Source organism: Mesitornis unicolor, unplaced genomic scaffold (assembly GCF_000695765.1).
Source record: "Mesitornis unicolor isolate BGI_N332 unplaced genomic scaffold, ASM69576v1 scaffold27396, whole genome shotgun sequence".
NCBI classification, from domain to species: Eukaryota; Metazoa; Chordata; class Aves; order Mesitornithiformes; family Mesitornithidae; genus Mesitornis; species Mesitornis unicolor.
The window spans coordinates 19,588-32,036 of record NW_010190733.1 but is presented as its reverse complement, the minus strand read 5'-3'; the positions used below and the strand labels follow the sequence as shown (position 1 = coordinate 32,036).

The 12,449-nt window shown below is 51.6% G+C and overlaps 1 protein-coding gene across 1 annotated transcript; it reads left to right on the top strand.

The window, feature by feature from the left end:
• Nucleotides 1-2,486: 2,486 nt before the first annotated feature.
• Nucleotides 2,487-11,892, top strand: IL21R (interleukin 21 receptor). Its single transcript, XM_010186501.1, has 8 exons — nucleotides 2,487-2,541; nucleotides 5,439-5,544; nucleotides 6,131-6,327; nucleotides 6,622-6,773; nucleotides 7,178-7,355; nucleotides 7,865-7,961; nucleotides 8,730-8,811; nucleotides 10,984-11,892. Exons 1-8 carry the CDS (start codon nucleotides 2,487-2,489, stop codon nucleotides 11,890-11,892), a joined length of 1,776 nt encoding a protein of 591 aa, XP_010184803.1.
• Nucleotides 11,893-12,449: the final 557 nt, after the last annotated feature.

Here is a 12,449-nt window from a genome sequence, read left to right as displayed (position 1 = left end):
CCAGGTTGGATGTGGCTCTGAGCACCCTGATCTGGTTGAGGTTGTCCCTGCCCACTGCAGGGGTTGGACTGGGTGACCTCTAAAAGTCCCTTCTGATGCTGCGAGGTAAGCGTTGGGCTAATGTGCATTGGCAAAGGTAAGAGATGGGGCAGTGAAGTCCCAGGTGAGGAGGTATTGACTCCTTGCTCCACCTGTGTTGGTGGATCCTGCTGCTTTTCTGTCTTTCTTTTGCTACTGTGCTCTTACTTGGGAAGCTGCCTCTGGATTACAGCCTGGTACATTAACCTCTCTACAGTGTGCCACGGCAGCCTCTGGTACCTCCATGAGACATCTTCCTGATGAGCTGCCTGGGCTCACTGCCTTGAGCTCCTCCTGTTCAGCCTTTCCTGTCCCGTTGGGTTGGTGGTGCTGCTCTCTGAGCAGAGGAGGGAAACAGGGAAGACACTCAAAAGAAATCACAGTCTAGTAACTAAATGCAGCAAAGACTTCCCTTGTGTTGCTCTGTCTGTTTAGGCAGGAATGGGGGTAAAATGAGGGAGCTACAGAAACATGAACGTGAGACTTTGGGGGATCCCGAGAAAAGCCGTAGGTCTGCGGGGCTGGGCGGGCTGGGCCGTCCCTCCCTTTGCTGGAGAAGAGGCAGCGAGTTGCCTTTCTTGGCCTTACAGCATGGGCAAGGCTGCGGAGCGGGATGGTCGCACAGCAACGGGATGCGAGGTGAGCTCCTGCTGCGAACACAGGACTGGACACCACGGGTCTGTCCTTGGCCAGAGAACTGTGACCAGAGTGGTCAGGAAAGGTCCTTCCTCAAGGCAATGTAAGATGCAGGAAGAAGGGCTGGAGCGTGAGGAAAGAGTTTCCATCCTGCCCCTTGCAGCAGGCGAGGGAGGCTTGGGAGGGCTGGGGCTCTGTGCTGAGCTGGGGCACAAGGAGCTTCACCTGCAGGAAAGTGTCAGGAAAGGGGGCAGCAATGGGGCCACTCCTGCCACAAGCTGGGGGGTTCGTGGCACCTCCTGAGCAAGCTGAGCTGTGCTGATCTCATCTGGACAGCATGGTGTCCTGTGAGCAAGGCTCTGAGCTCACGTGGGACTGCAGGGACTTTTTGGTGGCTGCTAAATTTATTTTGCTTTCATTATTTGAGTAAACCTGGGAAATTTTGAAACACCACAAATGTTCCCCTAGTGGGAGACTTGCTGGCATTCCCTCTGCTGAGTGACTGCCCAGGTGTTTGCTGCTGGTGGGGGGAGGCGCCCCAGGACCTGGGTCCTGCACCTGCGTCAGGGCAGCCACTGGTACCCGTGCAGGCTGGGGGATGGAGGGGCGGAGAGCAGCCCTGCAGAGGAGGACTGGGGGTGCTAGTGCACGAGAAGCTGGACGTGAGCTGGCAACGTGCACTTGCAGCCCAGAAAGCCAACCCCGATCTGGGCTGCATCCCCAGCAGCGTGAGCAGCAGGGCAAGGGGGATGCTGCTCGGTGTCGTGTGGACCCTACCCACTGTCTGTGCATCCTTGCAACTTGCTGCCAACAGAAGTATGTCCTAAAAATAATACAGGTGACTTCCCCAAAGTCTTGTCCCCAGGCAGGCTAGCCCATTTCAGAATAGCTCGAGAAAACGGTGCTGACATCTGTACCAACAGCCGATACTCTGCAGGGAGCTCATTTTAAGTCTTTCTGTGCACATCTGAGTGTTTCTGTAAATGCTAAATGCTGTGAAAACACACCCTTAATGTGTTGTGTGGCTTCAGGGCCTGGTCTCGGAGCAGGGGCTGTGGGCCAGGCGGTCACTGGTACGTGATGCTGTTTGCTGTTATTGCTGTGAACATCCTGCTCTCCTCTTCTCTGGAGACTTCCCTGTGGGTTCTCTGCGCCGGGACAGCCTTCCTGCAGCGAGCGCCGTGTGTCGCTCTCTTCTGTGCCGCATGGGAGACTGTTATTTTTATGTCTGGTCTGCCGTCCTGGAGTCCAAACCAATGAGTTCTCACAAGCCTTGCTCATACAAACCCACAGTGACATTCAGACCCTATTTGACTAATTCACTGTACAGATGTTGAAGCCACAGCAATGTCACTTCTCCTAGTCGCAAGCCATTTCTAGTTGCAGGAAACCAATGAAGAAGAAATGAGTTAGCACTGAACCCAAGAGCCTTCCTGTTGCATGGATGGAGCATGGCTGCAGCCTCTTTGCTGCCTTCTCTGTGCCCGTGCTGCTGGCAAGGAGCAGTGGTTTCACCGGCCGGGTGTATGGCCAGCTGGCAGGGCTCATGGTTGTCCCCCCTTAGCCCATGGAGTAGATACATACAGGAGAGCTGAGGTGACTTGCCTAAATTAGACGCTGCTTTCATTTAAATGTCTAAAACTGATATTAATTCCACCTGAATGCTCAACATATGAGTAGATGGCTGAGCTGAACTTTTAACTGGTTGGTTGAGGTTTTATAAGTTGTTGGGTTTTTGTGGTCTTTTTCCAGGACATCCAGTCAGAACCAACATGAGGATCAAGCTGTGGCTTCAGACTATTTCCTTCTTCCTTTTGCTCCACTACAGTAAGTTCCCAGATGTCTCTTCCAGGCTGTACACCTGCAGGGTGTATCTGGGTGGTGTTGATGCAGGCTGTGTTGAGATGTGCACATTACAAGGATGCTGTGGGACAGCAAGCATGAGAGGGTGGGATGGGCTGAGTTATAGCAGAGGCTCCATGGACAGTGGAGGACAGGCACAGCAAGGTGCACAGCCAGGCTGCACACGGGAGGCTGCAGAGGCAGTGCCTGCCCTGCACTGAAATGTCTCCTGCTAAAATCTGAGTAGGATTTCCCCCAAAAACCCACCTTTGCCATGGGAAAGGTTGTGGTGGCCAAGACCAGGATGTGCCCAGGGCTCATGGCTGCTGTTGGCCGGCCAGAGGCAGCGGGTGAACCTCTCCTGCTCAGGACGGCGCTGTGTGGCCGCTGCCCTTCCTGGCCGGTCCCTGCCCACCCCGTGGCCTGACTGGCTCAGAGCCGAGTTTCAGAGCAGGTCGGTGGGCAGGGGCAAGGTCAGAGTTTTACATCCCAGGCAGAGCATGGGACCTGCTCCAAAACCTCAGCAGCAGCAAAGATGAATTCAGAGCTGTGTCTTCTGACACGCAGGACCACTGTGATGTCTGGTCTGAATTTTGTGTAATGCAAGCTAGGGAATTACCCTGCACTAATTTCAGTTTGGACCAAACTAGATCTTACTGTTAAAAGTATTTGATTTTTATTTCGAAGCTGCCAAGGACGGACAATTAATCCTAGATCTAACTGGGTTTAGGGCACTTAATTATTCCTTTCCAGGCAAAAAGGTTTCCTCTTCTTAATTTTGTTAACAGATTCTTGCTCAAAGATATGCTTGCAGCTTACCAGCTACCTTGGAATAGTAGTCCATTTGACTGATTAACCTAATAGCACAGAAGACTGCTAATTAACAATGCTTATTAACTTATTAATACTTGCCACCCTCTCTAAAGGAAGGCGAGGGTTTTATAACCCCGTTTTTGTAGGAGAGTGAAGTTAGGCTAAGGGAGAGAAGGTTTCTTGTTCAGGACTGGAACAAGCAGTGCTGGGGCCTCCAGAATGGCCTCTCAAGGGCTCAAAATGAAAAGCTAAAACTTCACGAAAATTTTAGAACAAAATTCTGTAGTCAGTGTGAAATTACAAAGTCAAAATGAAACAAAGTGGCAACCACATACTTTGAATCACTTACAGTTTAATAAAGCATACACACAGCCTCAGGGCCAGCCTGTCACAAGCATCTCCAAATGTCTCCTCTCGCCATCCTGACTCTGACTGGGGTCTCGTATGCAAACCTGAGCTGTGCAGGGCAAGTAGTGAGTGCTCTGGTTCACTGAGCCAGGAAGAAACTTTTGTGAAGAGCGAAGGCTGTGGGGAACGTTGGACTTGGTGTTGCTCTGTCCCTGCTGTGGCATGGTCAGGCTGTGCCCTGCACTGGAGGTGCCCGCAGTGACTGTGAACACAGAGACAGCTCCCTCGTGAGGGCTGGCGCTTGCTCTGGGGGTGCAGCAGATGCTCCTGGTCCCCCAAACAGAAGCACGCGCTGCCTGTGTGCCGCGCTGGTTGTTCTCTGTAAAATCGAGCACTGTGGTCTTTCATCTCGTGCAAACAGCGCTTCTGAACACAAAGCACGTTCAGCAGAGGGGAGGTGAGAAGCAGGGAGTGCAGCTTCGCTAACACAAGCAGCAGCACAGCAAAGGGAGGTGAACTCACAACATGGTCAGCATCAGCAGATTGGGGTGCCTGATGGCTGTCAGGTGAGGTGTTCCCGTCAGGCGGACCCATGCTTGATACAGCATGAAGGTACAACCTCGGGATCTTCCCCTAGATGGTGACAGGTTTATTCCCATCAAAAAGGACGCTGCACACATCAGAGATGAGCAGTCACCACGGTGCCATGGCTCATGGTGGTGTCTCCTGCAGGTTGTCCTGCCCGGCCGCTCCCGCTGCGGAGCGGTGGCTCCTGTCAGCCTGAGGTGCTGTTGGGAGAGGACTCCTGGGTGCCAGCGTCCCGCACGCTGCTGCCGTCTTCCCCTTGAAGCCCAGGGAGGCAGTTGAAACAGGGCTTCTGTGCAGCACATCTTGGGCACCGGTACATGAGCAGAGCTCCTGCAGAGAATTGGAAGAGCATAGATGCTGCTTTGTGGCCAATTTCAAATTAGCTAATTTTCTTAATGACCAGCATAAATTCTACAATTGCCTCTCAATTTCTCTTTAGAAGTCTGTTTCTGTTTAAGTGATTAATAAATTGTGCCTGTCCCTTTAGTACCAGAATGATTTAAGGAAATTAGAGCAACTACAAAATTGCAATTTTTTTTTTCCTTTTCTTTTTCAAAAATTCTATGAAAAGCACATTCTGAGCCTCTGGAGCTGTACAGGGAAAGTATTGATGCTGCAGATATCAAGCTGTAGAAAATAGTAAGGAGAAGGAATGGTAAAGAATTACTAAAATACCACTTTTTAAAATGTGCAGAGTGCTGTCTAGATACTATAAAAGGAAATCCAGACTAGCAAATAACAGTACTCAATTTAGGAAGTGTCACATTAAAATGTTTGCCTATGGCACTGTTTCTGATTGGGTAATCATGTGTATTTTATGTGCTACACAAGCTAGGACTCTTGCAGAAGTAGAATGTGACCGCTGTAGTGACTGTCTCAGAGGGGACAGAGAGTTTTGACAATTCAGCCACAATTTGGGCATTTCCTGGTATTTTGGCTGCCGTTTGCTGCTACAGCACTGTCAATGGTTTGTGTTTGAGGCTTGGTTTGCCTCCCTGTGGAGGTGGAGCTCATCTCCAAGGCTGCTGGCACAGCGTGGTGTAGTCAGTGGGAGCCCTGGGCGCTGTGCGCTGATGGTTCCGCTTGCTCCATCGCAGGAGCTGATGTCGTGTTTTCTCTCTTCAAACCTACAGCTACGAGTTCTGAAAACCTCACTTGTTTTGTGGACTACGTACAGACCCTGTCCTGCATCCTGAGAAACGACTTGGGTGCCAGTCCATATAACCTCACTGCAACGTGGTACGTCTCGGTCGTGGGAGCTTCCAACGTGGCTGAAGCCCAACGTTGTCCCTCTCTCCTCTTGTTTAGCGTGGGCTCTTGTTCATGCTGCCGTGCTGGTGTTCACTGGGTCCTTCGTGCTCCAGCTACCCACTGGCTTGTCCCGTAGCAAAGCACCCCTGGTTCCTGTGCCCGCTGCCTGCCGCACCCACCCTGGCTCCCTTGGCGTGGTTTTCTCTGCTGTCCTGGAAATGCCTTGCCCTCTGCTGCCGTTACCGAGGGACGTTTGCTTGTGCAGCTGGTCCAAGCCCTGCACGGCTGCTGTGCTGCCCCAGCCCAGAGGTGGATGCGGTCCTGGGCTGTGCAGCCCTGGTGAGCACCTTTCCTTGACACAGACGCTTCATCATCACTTTCCTACTTCTCTCACAGATGCTAAGCTGAGCAAATAGAAGGAAAAAAGGAAATTTGTTGAAGTTCAAAGATAAATTTTTATTTTAACGCGTTGCCTCTCTTTTTCTTACTAATTTCTGTGCCTGGCGTTTCAGCCACAGATGAGTCCACCTACAGCATGCGGTAGATGTAGACTTGTTTGTTTCGGTGTTTTTAGGGTTCTTGAGGATGACCCAGCAAACCCTGTGGCTGCCTGCAGTCTGCTGCAGCTGTCCAGGAACACCAGTCACACTCGGTACGCGTGCGCTGTGGACATGACTGAGCTGCCGGCAGATGCCAAAGTCCAGGTGGATGTTACAGAGAGAGCTGATGGGCAGCACGTGATTTCCAAAGGCTTTTATATGGCAGAGAACAGTAAGTACAATGATGGTGGATCTGATAAATACTGCCTGACCTTATGCCTGTCTGCTGGGATAGTCTGGGCAAGGAGCGAGCATGGCAGCCAGTGGTGGGGTTCATGTCTGGTGTGCCTTTGCCTATGCAGAGCACTGCTGCTGGAGTTCATGCTTTACTGCTTTCTGATAGATGAAAACACCCTGTGGGGATACAAAAGCTTGCCTTTTAGGCACTTACTATGCAGGGATTTGCACTGGGTTTATGCAGTGTCTGCAGTCATGTTGTGAAGGTTAACACCATCCTGTCTTCCAGTCAGACCACAGCCTCCGTTCAATCTGACTGCTGTGTTCTCAGAGGGCTACAATATTTCTTGGGAAACTATCTACCAGAACTCTCCTTTCTACTTTTTGGATGAGGAGCTGGAATATCAGCTGCGTTATAAGAGAAGGACCGACACCTGGGAGGTAAGCGAGATGTCCAGAGGTTTAACATCAAGTAGGATGTACCAGCAAAGAGGATGCCGGCACAACCGGACAGGAGCGCTGGTGCGCAAGAAGGGTTTCCATAGTTTAGAAAAGGTGTCTCCTTGCTTGATGGGACTAAAACAGGCAAAACTGAAAAAAGAACTGAGAAGCAGAAGCTGTTAGAGAAGTACTAGGTCCTGTGGGATAGTTCCTGTGCTTCCAATGCTGTCTTGCACCAAAGGGTCCTCTAGGGCCCCATGCAGCTGCTGGCCACGCAGAGCACGGCCTTCAGAAACACTGTGAGAGCAGAGAAGGTGGCTTTGCAGGGCTCCCCATGGTGCAGCAGTGGGGTTATGGTAGGAGCTGTCACCAGCCCTGAGTGCTTGGTGTTTAATTCTTCACAGACTCAGAAGACAAAAGCTATCCATGAAGATAAGCGGACACTGGTGATCCTGCCGTGGGAGCTCCAGGCGAACACTGAGTACGAGTTCCAGGTGAGGGCCAGGCCCCGAGAAGACACGAGCTACAGTGGATTTTGGAGTGAATGGGGTCCTCCACTGACGCTGAAAACCAGACCTGCCGGTACGTACAACCGGCTGTCCTTGCTGTTCTCGTTGGTCCAGTGTCAGATAGTGCTTCCAGAGCTCTAATCAAACGTCATTAATTAGAACAAATTCTAAATGTTCTAGTAAAGACAGGCGTGTTTGTCTTGCTTACTGAGTACATGGACCCCAGGCCTGGGCTGGTATGTGCTGTCTGTATTGACCTTCTCACTGTGCTGCAAAGCCCACCTTACAGCGTGGCCCATGGGAAGAGGGTATGGGGGGGTTGGCCGTGGGTTTGGGTGCCACAGCAGGAGTGGCAGCCTCTGGCTTCCTTTCCAGTGTCAAATGTCCAGCGTCCTGCTTGCAGCCCTCAGAAATGGGGGAGGTTCAGACCTCGTGTTTGGGGTGCTGGGCCCCAGGTGACAGCCTGAGTGTCCCTAAGAGAAAGTTTGGGGTAGAAATTGACGGTGTCTTCTCACCATCTCCTGCTTATTGACCAGAGTGGAAATGCAAGGTGAGCCTGAATGACCCTGCCTCTTTCTCCAGCAGTGACACAGACCACAGGCATGGGATGGCTGCTGCTGTTTGGTGTTGTCGTGGCAATCACTGCCTCAATCACAACCTTTCTGGCCAAACAGCGGAGGTAAGTATGCTTCAGGAAGCTGGAGTAAGTGCTCCTGGTCTTGCGAAGGACGGGGTGTTCACATGCAGCCTTCCTTGCATTTTGTACATCCATGCACGGGCACAGTGTTGGGCCTGTGAGGGCCAGCAAGGTGTGGTCTCCAGCTGGTGCCCTTGGCAGGGCATCTTGCTCTTCCCTGAGGCTCCACCACTGTTCAGCTGGCTGGGACAGGACAGTGGCACATGGGGATGGAGCTGGGGTCACCCGGCCTTTGGGCTGTTCAGCTCCTGTCTGTGCTCTGCAGGTTTTGGATGGGAGCAGCAGCCAGGGCTGCGCTGCCTCTTTCCAAAGCTGACACAGGCTCCTCGGTGCTGACTGGGGCCCCCCTCTCTTTTTTGGAGGGTCCTGTGCTCTTGCAAAGGGATGGGGTGCATGCTGCCATGGAGGAGGCCCATGGCCACAAAAGTGCACGGGGCAGAGTCCTGGCCTGCAGGTGCCTGAGCAGAAAACATCTTTCCAGAATTGGTGCTTTTCCAAAAAATGGGAACTTCTTTCCTTAACGTGAATGTTGTGTGTGCATGTCCTGAGGGCTGGGCTCCATCTCCTGTGAGGCTCACAAGAGAGGCCATTAAATGGCTCTGGCAGCACAGGACATCCTTGATCCTCGGCCACTTGCTGACTTGTGAGGCTGGGCAGGTGATTTCAGCTCCTTGAACTGGATCTGAAGATGTCTTGGTTTGCATCTGTAAACTGTGCTTAACCCCAAGGCCTTTCTCTTTTCTCTTCCAGCTTGTGGGAGAAGATGGCTTGCATCCCAGACCCTGCTTCCTTCTTCAAACCACTTTACCAGGTGCATAATGGAGATTTCAAGGTATAACTGGGTTACACAAGCAAGGGACAAAGTTAAACTAGATGGCCCATCGTGCTATCCTGGGCAAGGGATTCTCATCAGGGCAATGGAAGGGGGAATCTGCCTCAAGAGAAGGCTAGATGGCTCCAGATGTAAGGACCAGAGCTTTGTGCCAGGAAGGCTTTTATGCTGCTCGTGCCCTGTAGGTGCTGGCTCGGGGTGAGCTGAGTTGAGCCTGTGTCATCTGTGAAGCCTGGGACCTGAAGGGAGCAGATAAAGGCATACCAGGACAGCAACTGGGATTTTTCCCAAGCTCCGGTCCCATGCTGCCATCAGGCCATGGAGCAGACTTCATTATAGAGCCAGATCTCCCTGTATGTGCTGGTCTGCGAGTGCAGACATCACTGCCCCTCTCTGAACAAGTTCCTGTTGGTACAGCAGCACTGATCAGAGATGCTCCAGTGTCTGTTTCTTGTTTCTGCTTTTTCTTAGACACCCTGGGAGAGGGGCACCAGCTGGGCCCTAATGATCTTCATGTACTTTATCCCTGCCACATGGCTGATGTTTGCAATCAGGTTAAGCAAGTAGTCTTGGATGGGTGCCACTCCAGCTGCAGCTGCAGAGACTGTCTCGCTTCCTTCCTGCCTTCCCCTCCCAGCCCCAGCACAGCTTCCCAGACCTGCATCGCTTGCGTGCCCTCGTGGGGCTGGTGCCACTGGTCGCTCTCAGCACAGGAACTGGGACCAGGTGGACTCAGTGCAGGGATCCCCAAAAGCCGTGGGCTGACAGCGCCCTGCGTGCCCAGCACCGCGCTCCTCTCAGGGTGAAGCCATGGGGCTCTCTCTTTGTGGGAATTGTGTTCGTGCTGGTTTCTGGTGAGGCTGTTCAGTGCTGCAGGGAAGCGAATGAGCCGCAGTTGCTGAAGCAGAGTTGCTTCTTAATAAATTAGCAGGCTTAAAGCAGTGGTTGCCCACACAGCCACAGCACAAGACGCACAGACAGGGGTGTACAGAGGATGTGGTGGCATCACTGATGTGCACAGACGCGTCCCTTTCAGCTGGCAAGAAACAAATTGATCTGGGGCTCATCCAACTGCATCCTGCCTGCATCAAAGCAAGTGGTTAGGTTGTGTCTGTGAATGACGATCAGCAAATCACAATAGCAATGCTCTGCAGGCAACAGTCCAGGATTGGGTAGGAAGCAGTGAAAATGTCAGAGGAGAAGTTAAGACATGAAAAGAGAATGGAACGTCATTTACTCATGCACGTGGGTCCTTATGTTCATGTTGGCGGAAACTTGCAAAGAACTGTCAGGAGGGAATAGGACATATTCTGCCTGTTCAATTCTAAGAAAGGGATTTCCTGCTGTTTCTTCTTGTGCCTTTTGCACCTTAGGTGCTTTTCTGTCCGTTACATTTTTAATAATAGATCTTTGTAGCTTAAGTTAAAAATAAATTAAAATGGACTTGGTGCTGCCTGCTGGAATGAAGATTTTTCTGTGTGAGAGTAATAAACTGTGTTAAGTTGTTCTCTTCCCGGACACTTTGCTCACGTCCTGTTAGGCTGGGTGCAGCCTGGGACAGGAGGCTGATATGATTCGGGCAGTCTGACGGCTGTGGCAACACCCAGCTCCCATGCAGTGCTCTGTCAGAAGCCTTTGCAGCCTTATGAAGCCCAGCGTTGTTACCTGCTTTATACACAGCAGAAAGTGGTGCTCTTAGAAGAGCCCTGGCAAAGCTCAGACAAATGTCAGGGAGCAGAACCAAGCCTTGGGTCTGTGCTGTGCCCAGCCTCTGCAGCAGAGGGAGGGCAGTGACAGCCAGGCTGTGTCCGGGTGCAGGCACAGCACAGGGAGAGGAGCAGTGTCCAGGGCAGAGGAGGTTTGGTGGCCTGGGAGGGGGTCTCTGGCTGATGCACTCGGGAATGCTGCTATGGGCAGTGGCACTCTGCAGCATAAACTGCACAGCCACGCAAACCCCTCAGAGCTCATTATTTTTAGTTACTTGAGTCAGTTCTCCTGCAGCAGCCTGTCTGGTAATAACAGCATCTCATACCTGCTATTTTGGAGGAGTCAGTGATTTTTAGAGTTTGACTTTGCCTCTAAAAGCATAAAAACTTCAGTGATTTCTGTGGAACTGCACTACTAACTTTTGTCCCTCCCGTCCCCCCTCACCCTGTATGTCCTTTTATGCAGAAGTGGGTTGGTGCATCCCATACAAAAATGACTTTCGACCTCTTTGACTGGGGAGCAGTCCTGCCAGAAGTCCTAGAAGTTTACACCATGCGTCCTTCCAGCAGCACCTCGCAGGAGGAGCTGCATGAGCTGAGGAAAGATCTGCCCTGCAAGCCCTGTGAGTCTTGCCTGGCCACCCCAGGTCAGGACAGCCAGTCTCTGCTGTCCAGCGTGAACGGCAGCAGTGAGGCTCGGGACCGCTCATATGGACACTTGTCCATCGATACAGTGACTGTGGCTGATGAATTCACACCTTGTAACTGCCAGTGCCAGTGTAACCGTGTGTACGGGGGGCACAAGCGTACTGGCGAGGAAAATAGTGCTGGAGAAGCCGGTTACCCCAAGGTTAACTTGGATAACGAAGACAGAAAGGCATCCAGTGAGTTGCATCTGGCTGACCTGAGCACACAGGACAAAATACTTGCTTCAGGCTCTGTGTCCACAGACCACCCGAGGAGTACAAGTGTCACAGCCCACCGGCAAGTAGAAAGGGCTTTGGAAGGTATGAGGAGCATCCTTGAAGCCCATTGCTTGCATCCTAATCAGTGGGATTTGGAAAATTCAGCTTCTCTACCTTCTCCTGATGGTGAAAGTGTTTCCTACAGCGAAGGCTCCTGTGACTTCTTCCCTCACATTGCGAGGCCTGGTGACAGCTACCCTCTGATCTGCGTGGATTTGGACACTATGGACAGCGGCTTTGTGGACTCGGACTGCGGGAGTCCCGTTGACTGTGACTTTGAGCAGAGCGGCCAGAGCAGCTGTGGAGCCATCCCCCTGGAGCCGGACGGGGAGGACTTTCCACGGAGCTACGTCAAGCAGTGGGTCTGCTGCCGCCCCGACAGCCCCGTCAGCGGGACACAGGCAGACTGAGGACGGGGGGGCTGCCTTGCAGAGTGCAGGGACTTTTCCACACTGTGCCAGGAGCAAAGTGTTACCAAAATTCAGGAGAGAAACCAAGCTGACTTTATGTAAGCTCTATTGCATACAGTTGAAGATGTTTAGGGCCATAGAAATGCATGCCTATTTTTATTGCCACTTGTCCTGTTAATGTCTCATACCCAACGTGATTGGGAATTGCTTTGGTTTGGTTTGTTTGTTTCAGAATCCTAGGTCAAATTGCTTTATAATGGCAGAAAGAGCAGCTGTACCTTGAAAATTACCCTTTAGCTTATGTAGATGTGCATTTTTTTTTCACAGAAACCTTATAAAGACTACAAAAGTTTAACTTATTTTTCCCTGGTATTCTCACATGACTTGGGACTTTGGACGTAGATGATTCTTAGAAGCATAACCCATGACAAGCACAGCTGTTACATTAAAGTACAATTTCCAAACAACACAGGTAGTGTTACTTTTCCTGCTAATATCTTTGGCTCTTTAAACCCAGATGTCATAGTTTGTTAATTGTGGAGGGTCCTAGCCCTGTC

Bases quoted from the DNA above. Each gene is read 5' to 3' on its own strand.
- IL21R (XM_010186501.1), top strand. From the start codon at position 2,487: ATGAGGATCAAGCTGTGGCTTCAGACTATTTCCTTCTTCCTTTTGCTC. The intron at 6,328-6,621 runs GTAAGTACAATG...CCTGTCTTCCAG, and splicing joins CTTTTATATGGCAGAGAACA to TCAGACCACAGCCTCCGTTC. The intron at 6,774-7,177 runs GTAAGCGAGATG...AATTCTTCACAG, and splicing joins GAAGGACCGACACCTGGGAG to ACTCAGAAGACAAAAGCTAT.